We start from the raw sequence: 25,034 nt of genomic DNA on the forward strand, positions 1-25,034 counted from the left end.
TATGGTCTGTATCTCCCATTCTCACAGTCCATTGAAATATTTTGAGACCTGGCTAATTAACACAAAGATAATTGTAGCCTAAAGCAGTATCTCTCCTGTTCCTTCAGTTATCCCAAATATTTTCTCAGATTAATTCAGCTCTGAGATTCCTTTCTTCCATGATACTAATTACTTCCTTACCATGTCAATCAGTTCATAATTTTTAGGAGTAATTGCACACATAACATTTATACTTTTAATCATGATGAAACCAGCTTTTTGTTGTTACTGTCTAATCTCAAAGTAACCAACTGCATCTCACTTAAATACAGAATTTTTACAAACAAGAAGGTGTGTACTGTTCAGAATAAACCCATGGGTCTTACTTGGGAATATTCTGGAAGATGCATTTAAAAACATTTTACCATTCTTCATTAAATTGTGAGTACACCTGGGATAAATCAACTTTTTAAGAGACTTCATCCCTGCTCTAGTATGTCACCTGTAACAATCTTGATGTTTTACCCTGGGGACATTTCAATTTTTTTGTAAATTCAGATTTTTATTTGTAGACATGTATATTGCACCAAATGCTTGGGCTTACTCTCTCTATTGATATGTATATATACCACACACACTCCCACTTTATAAGATATTCTGTCTTTCCCAACCCTACTGGAGATTGCATAGATTTTCCCCAGAGGCACTTGACTTGGCACTTAAATAGGCTGTCATTCCCTAGCATTAAGTACCAATAGCTGCTGGAAACTTTTAGCAGGACTTTTTTTTCCCCTTTCACCTCATGTTTGGAAAGAGACAGTTCTCTTTATTAAAAAAAAAAATATATTAGGAAGGCAGCTGATGTTTTATTGGTATTTGAGATGACAGTGGTCCAGGCTCTGCCTTCTCTGACAGCCCATCTGAACCTTGTGAAATAATTCAGCAGCTATCTTGAAAGCTACCGCTGGAATGAAGGTCAGCAAAGGGTCATCAAAACACTCTGTTAACTCCCTCCCTCCAGAGTAGAAAGAGTTTTGGGGGAAGATGTTTTCCTGGGTGCTCATCCTGAGACATCTGAGCAATAAGCTTGCTTCAATGTACTTACGAGTTTCAAAGCATATTGCCCAAAGAAGCTATGACAGGATGCACAACAGTTAAAATCTATTTTGTATTGCAAGGGCCAGGTTTTGAAGTCAGTTCACAGAAAAAGCTAACGTGTCCACAGAAAAGCATATAGTGTGGCACCTACACCACTGCAATCATACACAATATCGAATCCCGCATCTCGCCAAGTCACGGACATATCCTTTGAAAAATGTCATTATTATCAGACATGGATAAGAATAATCCCTGTCATCTTGAATCCTGTTAGCCAAAGCACAGCAGATGAAGTCTGCCAAAGGCAAATTGAATTCCGTGATCTCTCTTTGATTCTAAAGACTGATAATGGTTGCCACATGACATTACCTGGTGTTTTTCTTGTAGACTCTGAACGGTTGCCAAGGATTGGCCATAATCCCTGGAGGAAGCCATGGGAAGCTTCTCATGAACCCAGGCCAACTCCTCATCAACATCTCGGAAGAACTGGTACTGAAGTCTGCTTGCCTCCAGACTCCCACGTCTCTCCTGCAGAGGGTCACGTAGACTTTTGTATCTGTAGGTTTTAAAGAAAACCCAATGAGGACCACAGAGTAATAAGGACTGAATGCAAAATGTTCTTTGCAGAATGATGTAGGGAAGGAAAGAAAAAAAAGTATGTAGGGAAGAAAAAAGCTGATAAAAATAAGATAAAGATGGCAGGAGACAGGCCAGGCACTTGCATACCTCTGCACCAGTTGATCCACTCTCTCTTCTAGTTCATCAGCAAGGAAATGCTTCTCCTTCTGGAATTGTTGAGTTGTGACCACAAGCTCTTGTAGCCGGTCCCTATGGCCAGCAATATCTTCCTCCAGTTCCTCTTGTTTCTTCAGATGACTGTTTAAAACCACCAGATCGTTGTCACTATATGGTGCTTTCAATTCATTTTCCACATCTTCCAACCATTTCTCCATATCCTCTACGCTTCGCTGAAAATGAAGGCCCTGAGGACAAGCAGGAAAAAAAGGGGGTCATTTAAACCTTTGGGATAGACAATATGATATAAAAATCTTGGCCATTTTCAGTAAGAATTACACACAGGCACAGCGAAGCTTCCTAGGGCTCAGTGAACTTTTCCCAGGTATGACAGTGGTCCAAATGAAGAAGAGAATTAAGTCAGAGTGAATGCAAGAAGAGATGCAGAGAACATCAAGACATAATTTTAATTGTGTTGCACAAATATAATGAAGGACATGGTACCTTAAAATGAAGCCATTTAAAAGGAGAGCTCTATTTTATACCCACAGAGTGTCTGATAGCCCAGGCAAAACTCAATCATGAGAAGCCATGTGCCTGGAGCTAGAAATCCACAGCTGCTTTTCATTCTTCTTTCTCAATGTGCTGGAGAAAAGATGCCATTGGGACAGATGCAGAGAGTTGACATATACGAGTGAACACATTTTCCCTCAGTATCCCCCTCTAGAATCCTGATCTAAAGCAGCAGCAGAAAGCAGAAAGGAACACAGCCTACAGATCCCTGTCCCTCCATAGGGATCTGTGGTTCTCCCACCAATTCCATTCAGCCAGCCCACACTTAGTAGTTTCCTTGCTTTAATTGTCTTTAAGAATCAGGTCTGCTTGTATCAAGTGACACAGTCATAGAAGAGATGTGTAGCAGCCGAGCTATCTCTGGAAATGACACCAAGACCCAACTGCTGGTATCCCTGTGTTACCTTGTAAGCATCCTGCAGCTTGGCCCGTTTATCCTGGCAACTTGCTACCAGTTCCTCCCACAGCTCTTCCATTTCTTGCAGTCTGGACTGAATGGCTTCAGGGGCATAGTGCCTCTCACGGAGCATCTTCTCCCCTTCCTAGAGCAGAGAGAACAGTCAAAGTTTTCTTACTTTGGTGAATGCACCAGAATATATCACTTTTGCCTCCATAAACAACGTCTACTGGCGCTGTTTTGTAAAGGGCCGGCTGCAGCCATCACTTTCTGATGTAAGAGATAGAGGCTGCAGAGACAAAGGAAAAACAGATAAAGGCAAAATGCTCATTGAAACTAGGGCAGAGGCTGATTTTCCTGTTTTTCTGGCCTCTAAAATTATTTGAAATGCTAAAAGACGACATTAGAAGACAAAGGGTAAAGAGAATCTTCATTATGCAACACCTATATTGCCTAAATGCTGGCAGGGAACCTAGTTTGCAAGCACTCATTTTTTGCTGTGATGCCCCACATCTTATAATCACTGTTTGAGATCACCCAGCCACCTGTCCTTCTCTATTCCCTTCCTTGCATGTTAAGAGACCAGTATCTCATACAAGTGTATGATTGAATGATAGAATAAACCCTCTTTTAACCACGTACTGTTGTCCCATTGTATTATGTAATAAAGGTTTATCTGCATTTCTAATCTCTGAGCTGCAGATGCTTTACAGGTTGGCAGAAGCAGTAGAGAGGGCACAGCAAGACCTTCATCTGGTAGAAGGGTCTGTAGGTCTCCCTTAAGCTGGTGAGGGGTCTGGAGAACAAGTCTTATGAGGAGCAGCTGAGGGAGCTGGGATTGTTCAGCCTGGAGAAAAGGAGGCTGAGGAGAGACCTTATTGCTTTCTACCTGAAAGGAGGGTGTAGAGAGGCGGGGGTTGGTCTCTTCTCCCAAGTCACAGGCGATAAGACAAGAGGAAATGGCCTCAAGTTGTGTCAGGGAGGTTTAGATTGGATATTAGGAAAAATTTTCTTCACTGAAAGGGTTATTAAGCATTGGAACAGGCTGTCCAGGGAAGTGGTTGAATCACCATCTCTGGCAGTATTTAAAAGATGGGTAGACGTGGTGCTTAGAGATATGGCTTAGTGATGGCTTTTGTCAGTGTTAGGTTGATAGTTGGACTAGATGATCTGAAAGGTTCCTTCTAACCTAGGCAATTCTATGATTCTACTAAGGCTATTCCAAACAAACAAACAAAAAAATAATGAGAAAGAGATTGTGCAAACAACTCTTTAAAACCAGACTTGTTTAGAGAGAGTTGTAACTCCACCCTTTAACCCCTCAGTTGTGTCTGTGCACAGGAGGGTTAAAAGGGTTAAAAACAAAAAGAAAAAAGTTTGTGTTGGGGTTCTGCAATACTGGATTCAAGCAAGTCTGAGGAGGGAATCTACATTTAATGCTTAGTTACCTATTGCAAAATACAGCTAGTAAACACTGTGCTGAAAATAAGGTTAATAAACATGTAACAGTCTGTCCTTCCAAACTTATCATCTGATCACAGCTTCTGCCAAGTATCTGACAAAGCTTGTCAGACGTCCCTCCTATCTCTTCTACCAGCATGTCTCTGCAAAGGCAACGCTTGAAAACTCTTCTTGATTCTTTTTTTTTTTGATACATCGTATCTGACTTGTTTAAATTGTGCAGACAGTCAGCTAGGCTCCCTGCTGCAAAGAAACAGGGGTACCTCTAAGGTGGCATTCACCCCAGAGAGAAGTCCCTGAAGTCAGTGGACTGAATCTTTCATTGAAAGCACCCATCTCTTTCCATTGCATGTACAGTGAACATACATAGCAACCTCACACTAGGAAACAAGATAGAAGTTGAGGGAAACTGATTGGCACAAAGTTCTTGATGGACTAAAAGAGTAAGTCCATCATAAGAAAGTCCTATAAGAAAGAGACTTCCCAGTCCCCTCAGAGAAGCGTGAACGATGATGGGGAGGGGACAGTGATTCCCCCTCCCTTGTTTGAGATCACTGTAACTCAGACCATCTGCAATCTTTCATGCCAGTTGCCCAGCCTTGCCACCAGCCCCAGTTCTCTCACAGATTTGATGGAGTCCAGGCGATTTCTGTTGGCCATGATCTCTGCTTGGAAAGTCTGGTGCTTCTGCAGTTTGGTCTGCAGATTGCTTGGATCCTTCCAGCTATCATCCTGGGCAATGCTATTCTTCTCGTTGATCCAGGCAGCCACCTTTGAGGGGGGAAAGAACAGAAGCAGACAAAACTTTCAGTGTTTCTTCAGCTCCAACCTGCCAGTTCCTCCTTTAACTTCTATAAAACATGGAACTAGTGAGTGGGGACACAAATGAGTAGAGATTCTTCTTCCCTAAGCTCCTTATATCTTTCGTCCTTCTGAGGTTCTTCTTCCCTAAGCTCCTTATATCTTTCATAATGAAGTTGAGCCCTGTATCTCTGTTTGCCAGCAGTTACCTGGGGGCTGTCTCCATGAGATAGTCCCCGTGCAGTGAGAAAGTGAGTGGGTGCATCTGTGCATGGGGGAGAAAGTGCAATTATCTCCCTATTGCTAACCCACTGCCATTATCTCACAAGAACTAATTTGTCTCTTCCCATGAATTTTAAAATGGTGGCACATTCCCTTTCAATGCGTTTATTTCTTCTGCATTTTGCTGGCATCCAATGCACAGCACATCTTTCATCTGGTGACTGAAGGGAAGCTGTGACTTGAAAGCCAAAAAATATCTCTTCACTCTTATCCTCATCTTTCCTTATATCATTTCATTCCAGACTCTAGTTCCTTGATTTTTTCTCACAGTAAATCTCTTCAGGAATTCAGATCTATGCGGTGCAGTATGTTTTAAGAGACCAGAATACCATGAATCCTGTGTAACTGTACCTCAAAGGAATTCCTCAGAAACTTCTGCAGAAGCCTTGACTCCTCTAGCAGATGTCTGCGAGCAGCAGCATTCTCCAGCAGTTTCTCTTTTCTGAGATGAAGACAGATGTGCGAGGTAAAAAGCCACAGAGTGAGTTAGATAAGATAAGGGTTTTCAATTTTCATCTAACCCTCACAGTACACACAGATTCTTTATATATGATGTCTGCCTCTAGGAATCACCATTACTGCCTTTCAGCGTACAAGAGAAACAAAAACTCAGCATGTTTCTTAAATGAAAATCCTGGGGATATGATGGTATTTGTTACCGATGAACCAAAGCTACACCATCTTTTCATCTTTTTTTTCCAAATGTGGACCTGCAGCACCTTATTCATGTTACTGTAGGCCTGAGACAGTTTGATCATTTATTACAATCAATATGTTCACTTTAATCATAGGGGATTCTCCAATGTCTCTTTGTAAATTTTACGTGTATCTTTTCATCTACCATAGCACTGAATAAAACTGCTTCTACTGTCAGCAGTTAAAATGAACAATATGGAACATGCTATGAAAAATAAAGTAATTCACATGAAAGGCCAGGATCTGATCAGAAATATTGCAAATGCCCTAACAGATAATTTGAGCAGGGTTTTAAGATCGACTCCTTTTGAGCAGTGAAAAAGCAGTTGTGTAGCAAATGACCTTTCTTGACGGTATTTAATGATAATGAAGTATTTAATGGCACAGCAGGCCTCGTGTCTTTTGTTTGCAGCACTGTCCCTAAGACCAGGCCAGGATACCAAATTACAGGAATACTGCCTTTTTCTGAATCCTGCTCCCCCTGCTCTTAACTGTATTTTGGAAACCTCCTAATGAAATGTTGACTAGACTCAGGCCATTTTGGCAAGACCACAGTGCAAGGCGCAAAGCTGAATAAATGCAAACTAGTTTATGGTTCTCGTAAAACATTTAAAGATATTAGTCACATGGGAAATTCTCGTTGTAAAAGAGATGGGTGGCTGACATGGGAAGGGTTTGACTTTACCTCCTCAGAACAGCCTGGAATCTGTTGGTGATGTTATCCGAGTCATAATGCTTGTTCTGCGTTAGCTGCCGAGCGAATGAAGCCATCTCATCAATTTTCTCCATCTGAGCTTCCAGGGCTTTTTCAAACTGCGCATGTTTCCGCTGTAGGCTTTCCACACTAGACACTGAGTCCTGGATAGAATTCAACACAGAGGAGCTGCTTTCAGACAGAGTTTTTCCATCCACAACACTGATAATCCAGAAGCTAAATGGCATTTACCCCACATTTGCAAGCTGTCAAGAAAATGTATTGGTCTTTGAAATTCATTGGCATTGAATCTGAGACTTGTGGCCTAAATAACGTTCTGTGCATGGTCTGAGGCCATTGTTTCAGGGTAAAAACTGAAAGCTAAGCTGGGTGCTTAGCTTCTCCTGCATATTGTGCTGCATAGAACACAGCAGTTTTTAAGAGATAAAGCATCAGCTCCTAATCGCAAATGAATCTCAAGACACATGCTATTTTGGAAGCAAATGTGGGGTGCCAAACTGAGAACAGAGTTAAGTGAACAAATGTGTCACAGAGAGAGATTAAAATTACAGCCTCAGTTTCAATTCATAGAATTTGGAAGAGCTCAGATCCAGATTTGAATTTGAGGACTCGAGTCTGACATTACAGTTAATCTGAAGAGAAACACAGATTTTGACTTGTAACATTTGTGAATCCCAAGTTTAATGACTCAGAGTTCTCTTTTCAGCAACCTTCTGCACTTTTAATTTTATAATCAGTGGTGTCAAAATGTTGTTACCACAATAAACTCTGCTTTCTCACTATTCTAAAGGAAGCAATAAAGCTCACATCAAATAGGTCAGAAAAAAAAATGTAAACTTCTGGGTGCTTACATGAGTCATTGAAAGGGAAGGTAGTAACAGAACATTTTCTGTGCATTGCTGAGCTAAATATAACTGGAAAATGGGTGGCTCCTTCTGAGTCTCATATACACGTATGTTTGTCATACTGCTTGTACTCATTATGTCTACACTGAACTCTGAGATGTAATTGTAGTTGCTGCAGAGACAACTAATTTGGTAGCATTACCTATACAAGGTGCAGGGTAAGCTAAGCATCAGAACGTATATCCGGCTTCCTGCATAGTTTCTGCAACCCAGTCTGTGGTTTCAGTTATTGCAGTGTTACTGGTACCCGAGGCAGGTAATTTAAAGCTACACTGAGTACATCAGCAGTGACAGCAGTGATGACTTGCACGCTGCTGGTGAAAGTATTTGGGTCAGATATGCCCAGTTAGAGAGATGCAGTCTCATTTTCCTGCTATCTTCAGAGTAGTTGGACTATTTCATTACTCTTGAGGCTGAGAATCCTGTCCTGTGTAAAGTTTCAAGGAAAGGAATCTGATCCTAAACCATCAACACGACAGAGCAGTAACTTTCAGAAGGAGAAAGATCCAGGAAGGTTCGGAGCACACCTTCATATTTCACAGCTCCCTTTCCTCCAGACCGATTGCAGAGAGAATTGTAATTTCTCAGAGCACCTACCCCTAAGTCCTCATTGGCCAAGAAAGCCTCTTTGCTGCTCAGCCAGCTCTCAGTCTGTTCCACATAGCCATAGAATTTCTGTATAGGGAGAGAAAAAGCAGTCATAAACATGGCATAAAACAGAGGCAAACCTGACTTTCTCAGAGCATGCTGAAAAAACCAAACTTCCAGGGCTATTCCAAAAATAAACTGCATAACACTGGATGGCAATAAGCATTGAATACTACAAAATCCACATGTGTAACAGTTATTATTGTAAATTTCTCCTTCATAATATGACTAGGTTTTTTCCTAAGACAAAGGATACAACACAAGTACTTGTAGCTTGTTTGCTAATGGTGTAGAGAGTGCTTGTAAGGTAATTGGCCAATAAAAAGGACGGTAACACGGCCTGAAATAAGTAGAATGTAATGCATAAAGCAGCATGAAAGCAGCCCTTACCATATGGTTTAAGTTCTCATATATATGAAGCTTTTTAGATGGGACTAGTAGCACCAGCTGTTATTTAAGGTACTTGACATTCCCCATTGTAAAAGCTCCATTTCAGTTATTTCTAACTTTTGCCAACAAGCCATTTGAGCAGAAATTTTGTGAGATGACTGTTACAGGGAAGTATTTCTGGAAAACTGAAGCCAAACCAGTTCTTTTCTTAGAAAAATGCAGGGAAAAATACAGTGTTTTGTCCACGCTAAATTTTTCTTCAGATCATTTTTTTTAAATACTGTTTTTCAGGGGAAGTTATAGAATTTAGTAAAGTAATGATGTTCCATTCTAAGTACATGCCTTTTGCCAGCTGTATGAGAGTTTGACCAATTTTTTCTAAGTTTTTTTGCCTTTGAAAAACATCTGGGCACATATTACACAGAAATTTCTTTGATTTGTCAAGGTACAATTTCTAGAAGCCCAGCCATCACACTGAATGGGCTTGGCCCTCAGCATGCCTTCTGAAAACCAGTGAAATATACATGAAACACTGGCTATTATTAGCATATTTTTCATTATACCATCTTATAAATTTGCTGTTTACACCGAGGGAAGTTGTCAGTGACATGTGCATGCTCTCTTGAATGTCTTTTTACTCACCTGCAAATCTTGTGCCTGAAGCAATTTTGTATGTTGCTCCTGCCACACTTGGATCAGTTCAGCCCAGGCTTGCTGCAGTCTGGAGAGGGACTGGTGAATCTCAGGGGTTGCGTAGTGACCAGAATTGGCAAGTCCTTGACCATAGTTACTGAGAGAATTGAATCTTTCCACCCGTGCTTCAATCTCCTCCTAAAATATATTACTAAGGTTGGTGTCAAGGGTTTACGGAACGCCAGTTTTTCAGAATACAAGCCTTAAGGGGAAGAATACGGGCTGTAACCTTCCAACACTAATATTTGTATGGAAAATCATTCATCTTTGAGTTATGTCACTGAAAGAACATAGAATTGCCTAAGAGAAAATAAATGTGGACAATAAATGACTTTATTGCTCTAGGAACAATTGGTCTCCTACAAATCAAAACTGGGATTAAATTAAAAACAGATTAGAAAATACTTAGATATAAATGAAACATAGTTTTGAACATCCATAATACCATATCCCCCCACAGTCTTCCTACATAAAAGTGGTTCTTATGAGAAACAGTGCCTTTTCCTCTCCTGCCAAATAACTTGGCATCATTTCATTATAGACAAAGTTTTACTTTATTTCATGGTGTTAAAATTTTACTTTTTTACTTTACATTTGACTTTTTCACCTGGTCTGAGCAATGAATTGTGTCTATATACTGAATCCTGAAGCTGAAAGCTTTATAAGCAGCTATGGCCCCTGAAAACTGAATGTGGAATTCCTAATGTAAACAATTTGAAAATAAAAATAACCTTTCACTGAAATAATGCCATGTATTAACTCACAAACCACCTTTAAAACTATGACATTTACTATTACATGTCTGAAATTAGAACTGCTGGTTTTAGGGCTTTTTTAGGGTGTGATGTTGCCCAATCATAGATAACACTGCTATAAAATAGACATTTGATTTTTTTTTAAATTCAGATTAGCATCTTGTGTTCGACTCTAGTGTCTCCTAAGGACTTTTGGTTTGAGCCACTCACCTGAATGAAAAAATAAAAAACCTTCCATTTTTCTTGTCTATAATTTTAGTTTAGTCAACTCAATACAAAAGAACATATTGCCTGGATTCCTCGTTTTCTGTGTGACTATCTCCTTAGAGCCATTCGGGTTTCTTTACTAACAGATATTAAAGATTTAGATCTTGCTACCATCTAAATTTGGAGTACAGTACACTGGTGGTTTGGGTTATTTTTATTGTGACAAAGAATTCTTAGCTAAAACATTATTAATAAAGTCTCTGACATGAGAGAGCACTGTTAAAATGGAAGGCTCTGATAAAGAAGGGGACTCAGATACTTCACACTAAATTCAAGTCTGATAAAGAATCAGAATCTTCAAACTATTTGTGCTAATAATGGGAGCTACAAAGCACTGGATATTAGTCATGATTCTGGGAATATGGCTTTTAGAAAAAGTAATCTGACTGCAAAGAAATGGTAACACAGCAGCTAAAAGATAGCTATGACACAGGGAAAAATATTAACTTTTTTCTAAGGTGAATTAACAGTATCATTCCTTTTAGAAAATCTACCAAAAATATTAGTCAAATTAGCCACCAAAAGATTGTGTGGTAATTAGTACTGGGATATGAAGTGTTTCAGAACTGAATGTGTAGTACCATCCAATGGTAATTTACTGCTGCTTTTATTTTCTGCTCAGGCAAATGGAGTTTGCATGACAAAATCTAACTCAAAGCTAGAATTAACTAGCATTAACCTTTTGGCAATCCGAGTAAAGAGCTCGGCAGTGAGCATGTCTTGATTCTGAACCAGCTTTTTACCTACAGGGTTGGGCAGCAGTACAGCTGAGAGCTAATGGGGTTTCTGAGATTTTTTGCAGGGACAGGAGGTACCAAACAGACCATGGGATGGAGTCTGTCACTACCTAGGTGACTTCTGTCCCTGGCCTGTTACTGAAAACATGTTTTCACCATGTTATTGACAGCCGCATGCAGCAAAATTCTGCTGTGTCTGCAGCAGTTAATTCCCATGGGGAAGATCCCCAGTATGTTCAACTGGAAGCAAGGATGATACTTGCCTTTCTCTCCTGATGCTCCTCAATCATGCTTTCCGCTTCATTTGCGCTTTTAGGAAGCCCCCCTGCTTCCATTAAGCCTCTCATGTTTTGGGTCCAATCCAGGATCTCCTTCATCTCCAAGTTAAACTTCTGCAACTGATACGAGGCCGCCAGCTTCTCTTTCCTGCCATACAATGTGCAGTTCAGCATTATCCAACACAGAATTATCTAGTTGCCTCTCCCTACCCATTTGCAGAGGAAGGTATCCTAGGAGAAGCCAAATGAAGTGAATTCAAGCCTCCTAAGCTTTCCCTTACAGCTCCTAACAGTCCTCATATTAAACTAAAATCACAGGAGAAGCACACTGCCTTGGAGATAACATGCTTACCTTATTTTCTACATCAGTTCATTAGGACAAGAAAGGTGAAAAAGCCTTCGTAGCTGTTGCTTCCAGCAATGACTACAATATAGGCCTAAGCCTTTCTAGTTTTGGGAAGATTCAAAGGAAAAAATAATCTTCTAGAACCATCCAAAAATAAGGCTTTATGATAGATTTAATTTTACAGTCTGGAGGCATTTTAGTAACATTATTTAGTGGGATAAGTTTTCCCAAAGTCACACCAGTGGAACCTTTCTTGTACCAAGTCACACTTGTTCCAATGCTGGTGTCTTAGCTGCCTGTATAAACTTTGTAAAGGATCCTCAAAAACTTTTAAAAAGCCCTTTGCAAGTAGATTCAAGACCCCAGGGAGCAGCTCTGCTCCTGATGAGAATTATTCAGACCACTAGAAGCCTTTACCTTTGTTTGGCCTGTCCCTGGAGTCGTAGCCAGTTGTTTTTCATCTCCTGTTGCTTCATAGTCAGTTTGTCATTTATGGATGGATTCCTTGTGGAAAGGCGGAAAGATTCCAATTGCAATGGCTGGGAAGAGATTTATAGTGGGGTGAATTTATGCCAAATACTTATATTCATTCCTGAGTTTGCCTTTCAGGAAAAGTAGTTAATTTTGAGATACCAGTTTTCAAAAGCAGGTACTTAAATTACAATAACAAAATATACAAAGGGACTTCTTATAAGCACAAAAAAATACATATGCATTTGCAAGCAATCATCCATCGGAAGAAAGAGATGTGTGTGCTGCTTCACATGCACAAATGTTAATTTACAATTAAGAAAGTAGTTTTGAAGAATAGAAACAAACATACAGCAGAATGAAGTACTAATTGCAACCTCTATTAGCTTAGTCTAACTAAGATGGGTAACAAAAGCCATGAAAATATAGCAGAACACAGAAGCAACCAGATTTCCCTTTCAGCAGAAGACTCAAAAATGATTTGCACCAATTTCAGCTAACAGTACCATCAAAACACTACTTCCAGTGTGGAATTCTAATTGATAAGTTTTCCTTAATACAGCCTGATAAACAGTGATGAACGTTCACTAACCCAGATTTAAAGTTGGTATCTTTCTTGTAAAACTCCATCATATCGATGAAAATGAAGAATTTTAATTATGCAGAAGGCAGAATATGCCAGGCTGGTTTTAATCCATAAGAAAAGTACAGATACTATACTTTGTACATATTTGTGGCAGCATCAAAAAACCCCCAAACCTAAACCCAAACCTTGCTCATCTTTCTGTTTCCGTGCATCACTCCCCCATACAGCCTTGCTAACACTATCTCTGGAATGCTGACTAGTAATCACCCACGTTTCATATGAGAATTAGCTAACAAAGTCACAATGTGTGAAGGCATCACACATATTGTCACCATTTGCATACCATTATGAAAAAATAGTTTAGAGAAAATTTGCAAAAAAATCTTCTATATGAAAAGGCTTAAAACTGTGTCCAACAGTGAAAGCTCTGAGAGGTTGTCATAGGATTTCTGTTACTGCAGTTCAATTGAAAACATTTCATGAAAAATATGGAATTATATAGGACCTTAGACCCATATTTAATACTCAGGATCAGTTCCAAATGATGCAAACTGGCCATTTTACAAAAGCCAGAGCTGATCAGGCAGGCAATTATAACCTAAGATTTCTGGTTTTGTTGTCTGTGTCAGAAAACTACATGAACCGTGGGTTTTGCGTTTCAGTTCTGAACAGAACTGGAGTTGTGATTTTAGTCCAAGTCAGTACAGAAACTGGGGCAAAGATGGAGAGCTACAGAAAAAAGTAGGATTAAGTAGCACAGTATTTTACTGAGAAGAAATCTGTGCTGTGTCTGCTTTGCAGTGCAATTCATACTAATGAATTTGAGGAGTCACTTTGATCTTTGCACCATGTTTCCAAGAAGCAAAAATGAACTTTTACAGTATCCTCTGCACTTCTACAATTCTTACCTCAATTTTGGACTTAATAACGCTGATTTCTCTCTCCATCTCTTCATGCCTTCGGATCAGGTTTTCCACACTTTCCACATCTTTCCCATAGTCCAGTGCTTGTATCAGTGCACTCTGGAGGAGGCAGAAGGATGTGCAAATGGCGAAGATGACAAAAAGCAAAAGGATCATATCTTAATTCTTTCAAATAGTCTCCTCCTTCCATTCTTAGTATTGCCATTTGAATGTTATTGTCTTTATAAATATCAACAGGGCACCTTGTTTGCACTCTTTACAGGGATGGAACAAGTATTCACAACTCTTTGAACAGTCCAATCCTACTTAAGGTGCCTCTGGCCATTCACATATAAAACAAAGACAGGAATGCTTCGCTGCATTTCTCAAACTTTCTTTTCCCCTTTTTTCCCCCCATATACCAGAACAGCCAAATACTTCCCATTAAATCAGGGCACAGAAATTTTCAAGTGTGTTTTATGAAAATATGGAAAATAAAATTGACCTCCAGAATCCTACCAGAAGAGAAATTCTAGGCAATGAAGAAATACATTAGTAAAAGTTGTTATAAAAACTTCAAATCAATGGCCTTGGAACCTTAAGTAGTACCTCTATGGTCCTGCCTACTGGCTTATACTTAAATTAATATAATTAGTTATGTGGATGAAATAATTCATGTTTATATAGCTTTTATCTTCTATTAATCTCAAAATTATAATCCAGGATAGGCATTTTTACCTCTGTTTTCTGAATGAATAAGACTTTTCTACAGCTTTTCAAACTTACCTATTTAATATGTCTGCATTGCACAGCAGGGAGAGATATGCAAACTAGCGCTGAATGGACTAGCTCTTAATTTGGAACACTAGAAGTTGCTATATTCAAGATGAGTAAATAATTCAGAAAAAGCTTTATGGTAACTCAGCTAACTGGTTTTGGCATTCAGAAGGGACATGGCTCAACACTGTCTGAAGGAGATGCAAACTTGATACACAGACAACTGTCAAAGATCACTGCTGGAGACTCAGTATCACTCTAGCAACAGGCACGCCTGGGTTTATCACTGTTAGCAAAAAAGAACATTTTCTCATGTCAATTAATAAAAATTTGAGAACTCACCTTCTCGGTAATTCTCTCTGTGATGTCATCAATTTCTCTGATTAGGGCATGAATCTCTAGAGCTCCCTCTAACTTCTTCCTGTATGCATTCAGGTTACCATGGAAACTGTTCCACCTTTTATTGAAAAGAATATTTTAGAGGTGTAGTTCAGAGGTGAGGATTTCCACATCTGAGTTTCATGATGCTCAGATCCAAGTACAAAGACAGGATTTCTGAGCTACCTTGTGTGTTGATCCCCACTTCCCCATGACAGGAGACTCATCACAGAGATAAAGCATTGTCCTGACAAGACTATCTGGTTATATTTACTCCAAGTTTTCAGGGTGGCATGGGAGTTAAAAGCTAAAAAGTACCAATCCAGTTTCCTTAACCTCTCAATAACCTCACAATCCCTATCTTCATGCTTTTTGTTCTTAGCTAGTGGGCCGTGAAGCAGCAAAAGCAATAAGCACTTCACCAGGACAACTAAGTGAACAGATGGAAGTGTCTTAGTTTCACGGATCTAGTGTGTAAAGTGCTGTGAAATAGCATATGTGCCTTCAAGGCTAAAAACATGAGTTTGGCCCTGCTAGATTAGAAATCCTTCTGACTTTCTGAAAGTCTTGAAAGACAACTCCAGCGCGTGATGTTTGGTAGTCATGATGTTAAAAGAAAATGTATGTCTTATCCCAGCCCAAGAGCTAACTGCTCTGAAAGTCTTGAAAGACAACTCCAGTGCGTGATGTTTGGTAGTCATGATGTTAAAGAAGAAAATGTATGTCTTATCCCAGCCCAAGACACCTAATATTCCCTCCCTGTTTTTGCTTTACACAGAAGCTTTAAAAGCATACTCACTTCTCGTTGAGCTGCTTGCGGCGCTCATATATTGTCTTTGTTTCTTCCTTGTTCTGTCTCTCCAGTTTCACGGCCAGGGCATTGATAGCCCTGATGTGAGCATCATCCACTGTCATCTCCTGTAAAGTGAGAAAAGGAGAAAAGGTATGTGTTTGAAACGCTCCTCACTGAGTTTTCCACTGAGACAGGAAAAATTACAGTAACAGCAACAAGCAAGAGTTTTACCTCACTACCAAACATTTCAGACAAGTGGGGTTTGCCCTGCTACAGCTGCTGGTGTTATAAGGCCCCGATGAGAAGACAGTAAAGGCAAGAAAGGACTTTAATGACTACAGATACAACAATGATCTAGGTCTAGACAAGAACCCTCAGAGCTTCATTTCTAAGCCAGGCACTCCAGCAGGGGCTCATTTGTTGAAGAAACATAGGTGCAGTTGCTGATTACATTGGTGGCTGCTGTGGAATAGCTGGTGTGTGGCAGGTTGTTCCTCTGTCAGACAGACAGTGACTACTGGCTTGTTTTTTCAAGACAGGCCTCTGTCCGGCTGTAACTTCTGCACTGTGGACACCAGACTTAAAATCCATAAAAGCCTTGAGAAACCCAGACAACCCATGCCATTGCTTTTCTTCTAAGGCATCACCACTGCATTTTAAAAGGTATGCTAAGCCTTCAAGGCAACTTGCTTCCTATGTACATACCATAGAAAGTATAATATTTGCACATTGCACATGTAATCTGGACTACAGTGGAATAATTGTTCTTTTTGAGCATGACAGACGGCCAGCACTGAACACTGCTCCAAGATTGAAAAAACATGGTCTGTTTTCCTAAGACCAGTAAATCACAAGCCTAGTGGAGAGACATTAATCACTGGTGTAGTAGAAGCACAGCTGCAAGATGCCAGCACACTGTTAATAGAAGTATTGACTCCATTTGTATTTATTTTTATGGTATATCCATACCAGTCTGTGCATGCATCCATGTGTGCTTTACTATTATACACAGCCATAAAGTAAACAAGAGAAACCAGCAGACAGACAGATATTTCATTGAATTTCACTGAATTTCACTGAATTTTAGAGTTGGAAGGGACCATAGAGATCATCTAGTCCAACTCCCCTGCTGAAGCAGGATTGCCTAGAGCTAGAGCATGTTACTCAGGACTGCATCCAGGCAGGTCTTGAAAATCTCCAAGGAAGGGGACTCCACAACCTCCCTTTCTTCAGAAACCCTGCAGTCTCCTCTCCTGGGAGATAATAGCAGCATAATGTGACAGAATACGAGTAGAAAATCTGGTGGCCATCAATGCAGGACGATTGCTTCCCTACCCTGATCTCAGATTTCTCTAGTGGGGAAACCTAGATGGGATGGACACCTGGCCCAACCTGCCACTGTTTGTATCACCTACAAAGTGCTGTATCAGTGGCTACAAGCTGATAGTTTCTAAGGCCAAGAGTTTCCTGTGACACATAAAATCTACCTTATGCTGACTGGGACACTGGGTTGTAGTTTCTGTCTCTTTCACTATCCTCCTTTGGCCTGGTACAACCTGTAGCAGAGTCCTTGCTCCATCCTTCAGTTCACAGTTCAGCTGGTGAGGGCTGAAGGGACAATGAAGGTCCCTTCACTAATTCCCTGGTGCAGAAGCTTGAGTATTTCAGGTCTCTACCCAAATCCAGTACACATGCACTGTCACAGGACATTCTGTGAGGGGAAGCCCAGGGGTTTCTACCAGGCATATCTATACCGTTATTTTGCACAGAAGAGGATTGCTTCCTTCTGCTTGTCAGGCATATCTATACCGTTACTTTGCACAGAAGAGGATTGCTTCCTTCTGCTATTAGGCAACAGAAACAGAAGATAGGAGCTTCCCTAACAGGAACTAGCAACAAAGTCACAGGCAAACAAAGGATAAAGACAACCAGGAGAGAACATTAGAGTAAGCCTCACTCACAAAGTCCCAATATACCTCTTTCCAGACTTCCTCGCAGCTTCCAGACTCGCAAACCAATGATCAATGCCTGCCTGACACTCAGACCTGTTAGTCCACATCTGCAGTAGCTGACAGGAACAGAGAGAACAAGGGGCTGCTGCAAATGCATCCCCTCAATGCCTGGCCTCACAGCTCTCAGGGTGGGAGCTGAAGCACACCACGAGGAGGCCCTTGCTGTGGCAGGGCCTGCTCCCCAGCATGCCCAAGGTTTGGTGCCCGAGTTAGCACGTCTCACTGGGACAGGAGAGGCAGCTGGCGTGACTCAGCACCACGGAAGAGTGTCACAGACCTTGGCACAGAAGGGTGAACCGTGCAGCTGTCTTGTCACACGGCTGCTATCCCAAGTGTAAACCGTTTGCTCTGTTTTACTACGTCTGACTATTAACGTTACATTTCATGACCTACCACGTGTGCTGTATAAACAAAGTCCCCCACTTATATGTACTTCATTTGGATGAAGAAATATGAGAAACTTGACTGTTCCTCAAGAGGGGAAGAGAGGGAAAGGAGCAAAATGGAAGAGTGGTCCATTTGTTTTTTTTATGGTCTTGTTCATGGAATGTCTAGACCATCTTTCTGATTCAAACAAACATGGCTGAAACAACCATTTTTAATCCACTTTTGGACGGAACTCACTGTGACTTGCAGACTGCATGAACCATATTGGAAATTTGCTCAAATTCAGGCTCATACAGCCACCTTTTCAGTCATGTAATGCAATCAAAAGTTTTAGATTGCATCATGAGTGCCTGACAGCTCTGCTTAGACATCACCAAAGCAGAAGGCACAATGAGGGAAAATTCTAACTATTTTAATGGCCTATAAAGTGGTAATGCTTCCTACCTCCACGATCTTTTACCTCCTCAGGTTACTGGAAGTGTATTTCCTACCTGGATTTATCGCTGGACTGAAAAGGTAACTGCTGCTTCCAGCTACATAATGCACGTGTATGGAAAACACCTCTTACCCCTGATGTTGCTCCACGGAACTCATTCAGCTTTTTCACGAGCTGCAGGCAGTGTTCATAGTCATTTCCCAGATCACCTACATTGATCATGACTTCCTGAGGAAATAAGCAGCAAACAGGCAAACATTCAGGCTAAGGGTACAAGAACACAGCATGTCCCAATGCTTACGCAGTCAGTTCTGTGATGTGTCTGTAAATCACTGACACAATTTCTGAAGTAGTCTCTTCTGATCTTTAGATAATTATGAGACTTAGTCCCAACTCCATCTGCAATCTATTAGAGATTATGGAAAGAACTTCTAATGAAAACCTAGCAGGTCCAGTGACTCTTCCTTCACTCTTACAAAAAGAAACTTTCAGATTTGATACACAATGACAGTGAGTGCTTGTCGCCAAATGCTTCAAGTCTCTTCCATTCTAGTCTGCTTTCATTTCTCTGTCTCAATAGACACACAAGATGACCACCAATAATCATGTAAAATATGCACTCTTCATGTGCATATTTTACATGAGAACATGTGCTAATACTGTCCAACTGATTCTGGCATGGAAATGCTCCATAAAATTTTGAGAATTTGTTGAATCATTCCTGCCATATTGTTTGTAGAACATGCCATGATTCTTCCAGGCAAAGCCACTAAGAAATTTCCTTGGAATCATAGAACGGTTTGGGTTAGGAGTGACCTTAAAGATCATCTAGTTCCAATCCCCCTGCCATAGGCAGGGACACCTCCCACTAGACCAGATTCCTCAAAGCCCCATCCAGCCTGGCCTTGAACACTTCCAGGGATGGAGCATCCACAAATTCTCTGGGCAACCTGTTCCAGTGGAAGATAACCCATTTATTAGAAGTTGGTTGCTAAATAGCAAGTCTCTAGTGTGCTGCTTGTGTTAAATACTAGAATCCATTTACCTTCTCCCTGATCCAGGCTTCCACCTGGTCTACCTTCTGAAGAAATTCCAGGAAGTCCCGGCTGTCCTCCAGCATCTTTCCACGGGAAGCAACAGCTCTCTTCAACTTCTCCCAAAGCTCCTGAAGCACGTGAACTCGGCGACGGATCTCTCCTGACTTTGGGTGGCCTTTTGATACCAGGGCTTCTCCTTTCTTCACATTCAAAAGAAGAAATTAGAAGTTAAGGTTGCTAGTAATTTTTAATATGATTACCATGTTACACGACCTCTCTTACTTTCCTAACCTGGGCTACTATACAATAGATTACTAATACAAATTCTTACTGCCCAAATGATACTGCTTAGCTGGAAACCTTTTACATCTGGAGGGAATCAAGAACATGAGAATATGAATAATTCCCTGCCAAGAATGACATTAATGGAATGGGAGCACCAAGAGAGGTATTACAGATGATTGCACCCTTCAGCTAAGTGATTCACTCAGTTTCAACAAGAATGTTCACAAATTGGGCATGAAATCCTATTTACCTTTTGTAGGAGTAATCACCTCAGGCAAGGAAGAAGTCAATGATGTCTTTCTATTTGGGCAATAAGAAAAGATGGAAGCTCTCTGGATAAAGCAATTAACAAATCTCTCTATTGTGATTTAAAATTTCCATGACATAGCAACTGGATTCTTGTCACACATGTAAGATACTGGATCCAGAAGTGGTGAACAAGCTACCCTTCCTTTTCATTCCATCTATCTGTCCTTCTTTGGATAACTAGCAATAATCTGTAAAATTGGTACCAGAGCAAGAAAGTTACCTCAGTAACAGCTGTGATGATCTCTTCATTTGCTAGAATCTCTGCTTCAAAGACCTGATGTTTCTGCAGCAGCTTCATTTTGTCCTGCAGATTGCTGGGGTCTTGTACAGAAGGATCCTCCAGCTTCTGCATGCGCTCACCGATCCAGTTTTCTGCCTGCAACAGCATGAGGTATCAGAGTTAGCATGACGTGCCACCTGGGGCCTCCTCCCAAGACATGTCATTGTTCTATGCAACTGCCTACGTCCGGGCTAGGCAGACTGAGCCAGGAGCTAACAGCAGAGGTGGCTCTCCAGTTTCTGAACTACTCTACTTGCTAGGAAATAGAAGTAGGTAGGAATGAAATAATTTTTACATGACCACATGAATAATGAAAAATTCCTTGAATACCTCAGATTTTATCACAAGCCATAAACAGATTACACAATCTTCTAGATTAGATCCAGAGAATCCTTGAGCAGATACGCAGCTTTGACATGGCAGACATTTAAAATGAGATTATGACAGATGAGCCTTGGAATTAGGGCTCTGAGTTTCATCTCCTATCTCTCTCATTGACCTATCTGTAGGTTTGGTTAAGATTCTTAAGAATTCTGTGCCTCACCTATAAAACACCACCACCATTTCCTGATCTCAACAATGCTGTGAGACCTAAATGGAAAATGCAAAGCAAAATGCAAAGCCTGGCCCCTTACTGATGGGGCCAGGCACTAGAGTCAGATTATTTGAAAGCAAATACAACTCTGTTTGCTTTTACACTTCATAACATTCAAAATGGTCTGGTCAGGAACATCAGATTCAGAAAAGCAGGTGAACCATGAGCCACTAACAAAGCAAGAGTTACGTGTTTCTCTTACAAAATTCTCATCTTTTAGGGAATTTAAATGTATGCAGAACAAAATGGACAATAGGATAGCGAGTTTTCAACAATTTTTTTGAAAGTCTGCTAAACTTTAGCCCTTAACACTGAAGGAAATATTTTCTATCCATCAAAACACTGAAAACTGAACACCTGACATAAGTTGTAACTGATCCTGTTGTCCTCAGACCACTGAAGTAACCTAATGTTTTGACAACACAAGAACAGAAATTGAAGCCAGCTTTATCAGTTTCAAAGCATCTTGGCTGTCCTTGTGGAACTGTGCTACATGCACACAAGACTTGACAACTGGAGGATTTTCTCAGTTAATTAATGATTTGAAGTGTTGCTTCAGCTGCTGAAATTCTATAAACAATAACAGAAATAGCTTTCACTAGCAGCACGCTCTCCAGAAACTGTTCCTCTCCAAAGCACAGTTAGAGACTCAAACAAGCCTTAAGTCAAGGTTGCCCAGGACAGCACACTGTGATCTGCTGTTTTCATTTCTGATACCCTCCCCAGAAGCTACGGCCTTCTCCCATTACCCAGCCACACATTAACGATTTAACATCACTTAACTGACTTCTTATTTGTATGGGAGAGGCTCATCCATACAGTTAGGATGAGAAAATCCTGCATACAGCCCCTTAAAGGCAGATTTGTCTCCTATTTTTTTAATAATAAGCAATGGTTTAATAAAAGACTGAACAAAGCCATTAAAAAATATAATCACATCCACACTCTTAGTGGCTTGTTTTTATTTTAAAGCTTACTTACAATGGCTCTAGAGAGTGAGACCTCCATCTTCTGGCCCCGTGCCCACATTCAGATGTGAAGCAAGGCTGATATGTTGTCCCAAGATCTTTCTATGGAAAGACTTACTGATGCCTGGACGTGCATTTTCACTTTACTGAAGACAACAGTGAGACCACTGTTATGGTCAGTGTAGGCAAATGGGACTAGTCTTTTTTCTACGGGACTCATAAAAAATGGGGGCACTATCAATTTCGATACTTTTTCAAAATATCGGTTACTGAAACCTCAAAAGCATAAACTATTTGCAAATTACCCTGATTTTTAATAACAATTCTGTTATTAAAGCATATTTAAAGCATATAAAGGCTTTAAAGACATTAAGAGAATAACTCATTTTCTTACTCCTCTGAGATAACGTAGTAAGTGATCTTTATTCTCTTGAACAGAGGGTGAAAGGATGTTAAGTGACACTAATATAATGAGCAAGTTTCAGAGTCAGCATTAAAACCCATAGCCAGCTTTAGAAGTCAAAACTTTCAACTTTATGATTTTTCCTCTGCAATAACTTAAATAAATACACAGATTTCTAAGTAGCAACCTGCTCATTTGCGTTCCATGTCAATATTGAGGTACAGGCTTTGGAACAATAGGATAGTTTATAAGTCTCTCTCACTTCTTTGGGACTACAAAAGCATCCTACTTCTACTGCATTTCGATACTTTTTCAAAATATCGGTTACTGAAACCTCAAATTTCAGAAACATACATTTTCAAAATATCGGTTACTGAAACCTCAAAAGCATAAACTATTTGCAAATTACCCTGATTTTTAATAACAATTCTGTTATTAAAGCATATTTAAAGCATATAAAGGCTTTAAAGACATTAAGAGAATAACTCATTTTCTTACTCCTCTGAGATAACGTAGTAAGTGATCTTTATTCTCTTGAACAGAGGGTGAAAGGATGTTAAGTGACACTAATATAATGAGCAAGTTTCAGAGTCAGCATTAAAACCCATAGCCAGCTTTAGAAGTCAAAACTTTCAACTTTATGATTTTTCCTCTGCAATAACTTAAATAAATACACAGATTTCTAAGTAGCAACCTGCTCATTTGCGTTCCATGTCAATATTGAGGTACAGGCTTTGGAACAATAGGATAGTTTATAAGTCTCTCTCACTTCTTTGGGACTACAAAAGCATCCTACTTCTACTGCAGGAGAGTGTGTCCTATTTGTGAGCTGCATGTGATCTCCTGAGTTAGTCATTGACGGTTTTGTGCAGAAAAAACAAAGTCCTGTGTTCTGAAAGGGGTACAAACTGCAGCAGGTAGCCTTCTGAGCAGACCATACAATGTTGAGTTCTCCATCCTCCCATCAGTAATCACAGACTGTATTGTCTTTGTACTGATGTGTGTAATTGCTTCTCTGTAATTACTTCTAGAGAGTAACTAGGAGACTTTTAACAATGACAGAGATCACTGTTTTCTGCTGACCGATAAAATTCTGTTTGGTCAATAGAAATGATGTAAGATGATTGCATGAGGGAGTGTTTTTAGGGGAGTGGGATGCAAGCTATGGGACTTGTCCTAATAACTGAGCAATGACCTCATTGATTTCACAGCTAGACTCCAAACTCATCTTTGCAAATTAACATCCCTTTAGGGAGTATTCTCATATATGAACTCATACACACCCAGAACATCATTAAAATCAAATTAAACATTCCATTCTACCCCACAAAGAGGAAGAGAGATATTAATGTAAGATTATTTTTTTTTAATTCCTTTGCGGCATTCACATTCTGCAGCGGCAGGCAATTAATTTAGATTGGTGAGGTAAATGAGCAGGTAGTTTGAGAGCAAAAACTCCCTATAGAACTCCTGGCTAAATTTATGTGGAGAAAGTGGATGAGAAAAGGGAAATGTTCCCTGGTATACAGGGCCAGATCCTCTGCTATAAGTGTGTGATTCAAGAATGAAGGGGGACCCCAGCCCCAGCACTGATTTGACAATTACAGAGAGATGGGAAGGAATGCAGAAGTATTCCTACCCAATGGGTTGATTGCATCTCTAGGAGGACATTGACAGTTTCTCTACCAAAAAGGATACTCTCAGTTCTGTGAACAATGAGGTACATTGCTCTTTCAAAAATGTTAGCACTGTGCAATGCAGTGTCCACTCCAGTCACTCCCCTCTGCTGGTCCATGAGGTGGACTGGCCATTACTAGTGGACTGGTTCATGTGACAGAGAAAGTATAGCCAAATAATATGAGTTAATATTTGGCTGTGTAAGTAATTACAGATTAAGATCATTTTAAAAAATCAGCAAATAGCATGCAGCTCTGGCTCTTTACTGTATCTAAAGAAGAAGGTATTTAAATGTTTGGTTATTCTGGGGGGGAGGAGTTCCAAAAATATTGTGCTGTAAATGGAATTTTAGCAGCCATTTATTCCTTAAACTACTCTTTTAAAAAAACCAACTAAACAAAACCCACATAAATTTGGTTGTCAGCAGCAGCTGTGTTGCAGGCATTCATTTGCCTTTGGTGACAATCATAACTTGACCTACGTGAGGACACGTGTATTTTTCATGGGCTGGGAAGTGACAAGCACCTGCAGTTTCTCTTTAAATCATGGAGGATATTCCATTGGATGCAGCAGCAGCAGGAGTGCGTGTGAGACCAGCAACAGTGTTTGCAAGTGTCCCTCTGGGCCTGCGCGCTGTTGTTTACGCCAACACACCGGATGCTGGCACATTTTTCAGTCACACACATTGTGCTGCCCTTTGAAAGACTGACCTAGTGTGTCTTTCCAGCAGGCGTGCCAGGAGCAGAGCTACTCTGTTTCAGGACTAAAGGCCAGAACAGGAGACAGAGATGAACATAACTCTGCAGAGACCAGTCCACAGCAGCAGAAGAGCTATGCTAAGTTACAGCACTGTTTTGAAGGCCTTCAGTGGGCACTAGTAAACCCTGTCACCCTTGCCATAATGCTTTCCACTTTGTATTCGCCCTGGTTTGAAATATCTTTTCTTTCCCATCAAAGGAAACATAAGGTAGTAGCTGGCAGT

At 40.4% G+C, this 25,034-nt stretch overlaps 1 protein-coding gene across 1 annotated transcript in view; it reads right to left on the minus strand.

The window, feature by feature from the left end:
* The window catches only part of LOC106892737 (spectrin beta chain, non-erythrocytic 5-like), a 121,871-nt gene that overhangs the window by 17,013 nt on the left and 79,824 nt on the right, over positions 1 to 25,034 (minus strand). Inside the window, exons 45-60 of the mRNA XM_014950154.1 lie at positions 20,350 to 20,505; positions 19,544 to 19,735; positions 18,631 to 18,726; positions 15,670 to 15,788; positions 14,835 to 14,949; positions 13,722 to 13,835; positions 12,174 to 12,295; positions 11,396 to 11,558; positions 9,323 to 9,511; positions 8,240 to 8,317; positions 6,708 to 6,880; positions 5,678 to 5,768; positions 4,868 to 5,014; positions 2,790 to 2,927; positions 1,804 to 2,060; positions 1,447 to 1,633 (exon numbers count right to left, since the gene is read on the minus strand). Coding sequence (XP_014805640.1) covers positions 1,447 to 1,633; positions 1,804 to 2,060; positions 2,790 to 2,927; positions 4,868 to 5,014; positions 5,678 to 5,768; positions 6,708 to 6,880; positions 8,240 to 8,317; positions 9,323 to 9,511; positions 11,396 to 11,558; positions 12,174 to 12,295; positions 13,722 to 13,835; positions 14,835 to 14,949; positions 15,670 to 15,788; positions 18,631 to 18,726; positions 19,544 to 19,735; positions 20,350 to 20,505 — 2,337 coding nt within the window. The remainder of the gene's footprint in view (positions 1 to 1,446; positions 1,634 to 1,803; positions 2,061 to 2,789; positions 2,928 to 4,867; positions 5,015 to 5,677; positions 5,769 to 6,707; positions 6,881 to 8,239; positions 8,318 to 9,322; positions 9,512 to 11,395; positions 11,559 to 12,173; positions 12,296 to 13,721; positions 13,836 to 14,834; positions 14,950 to 15,669; positions 15,789 to 18,630; positions 18,727 to 19,543; positions 19,736 to 20,349; positions 20,506 to 25,034) is intronic.

Source organism: Calidris pugnax, unplaced genomic scaffold (assembly GCF_001431845.1).
Source record: "Calidris pugnax isolate Ruff unplaced genomic scaffold, ASM143184v1 scaffold68, whole genome shotgun sequence".
NCBI lineage: Eukaryota > Metazoa > Chordata > Aves > Charadriiformes > Scolopacidae > Calidris > Calidris pugnax.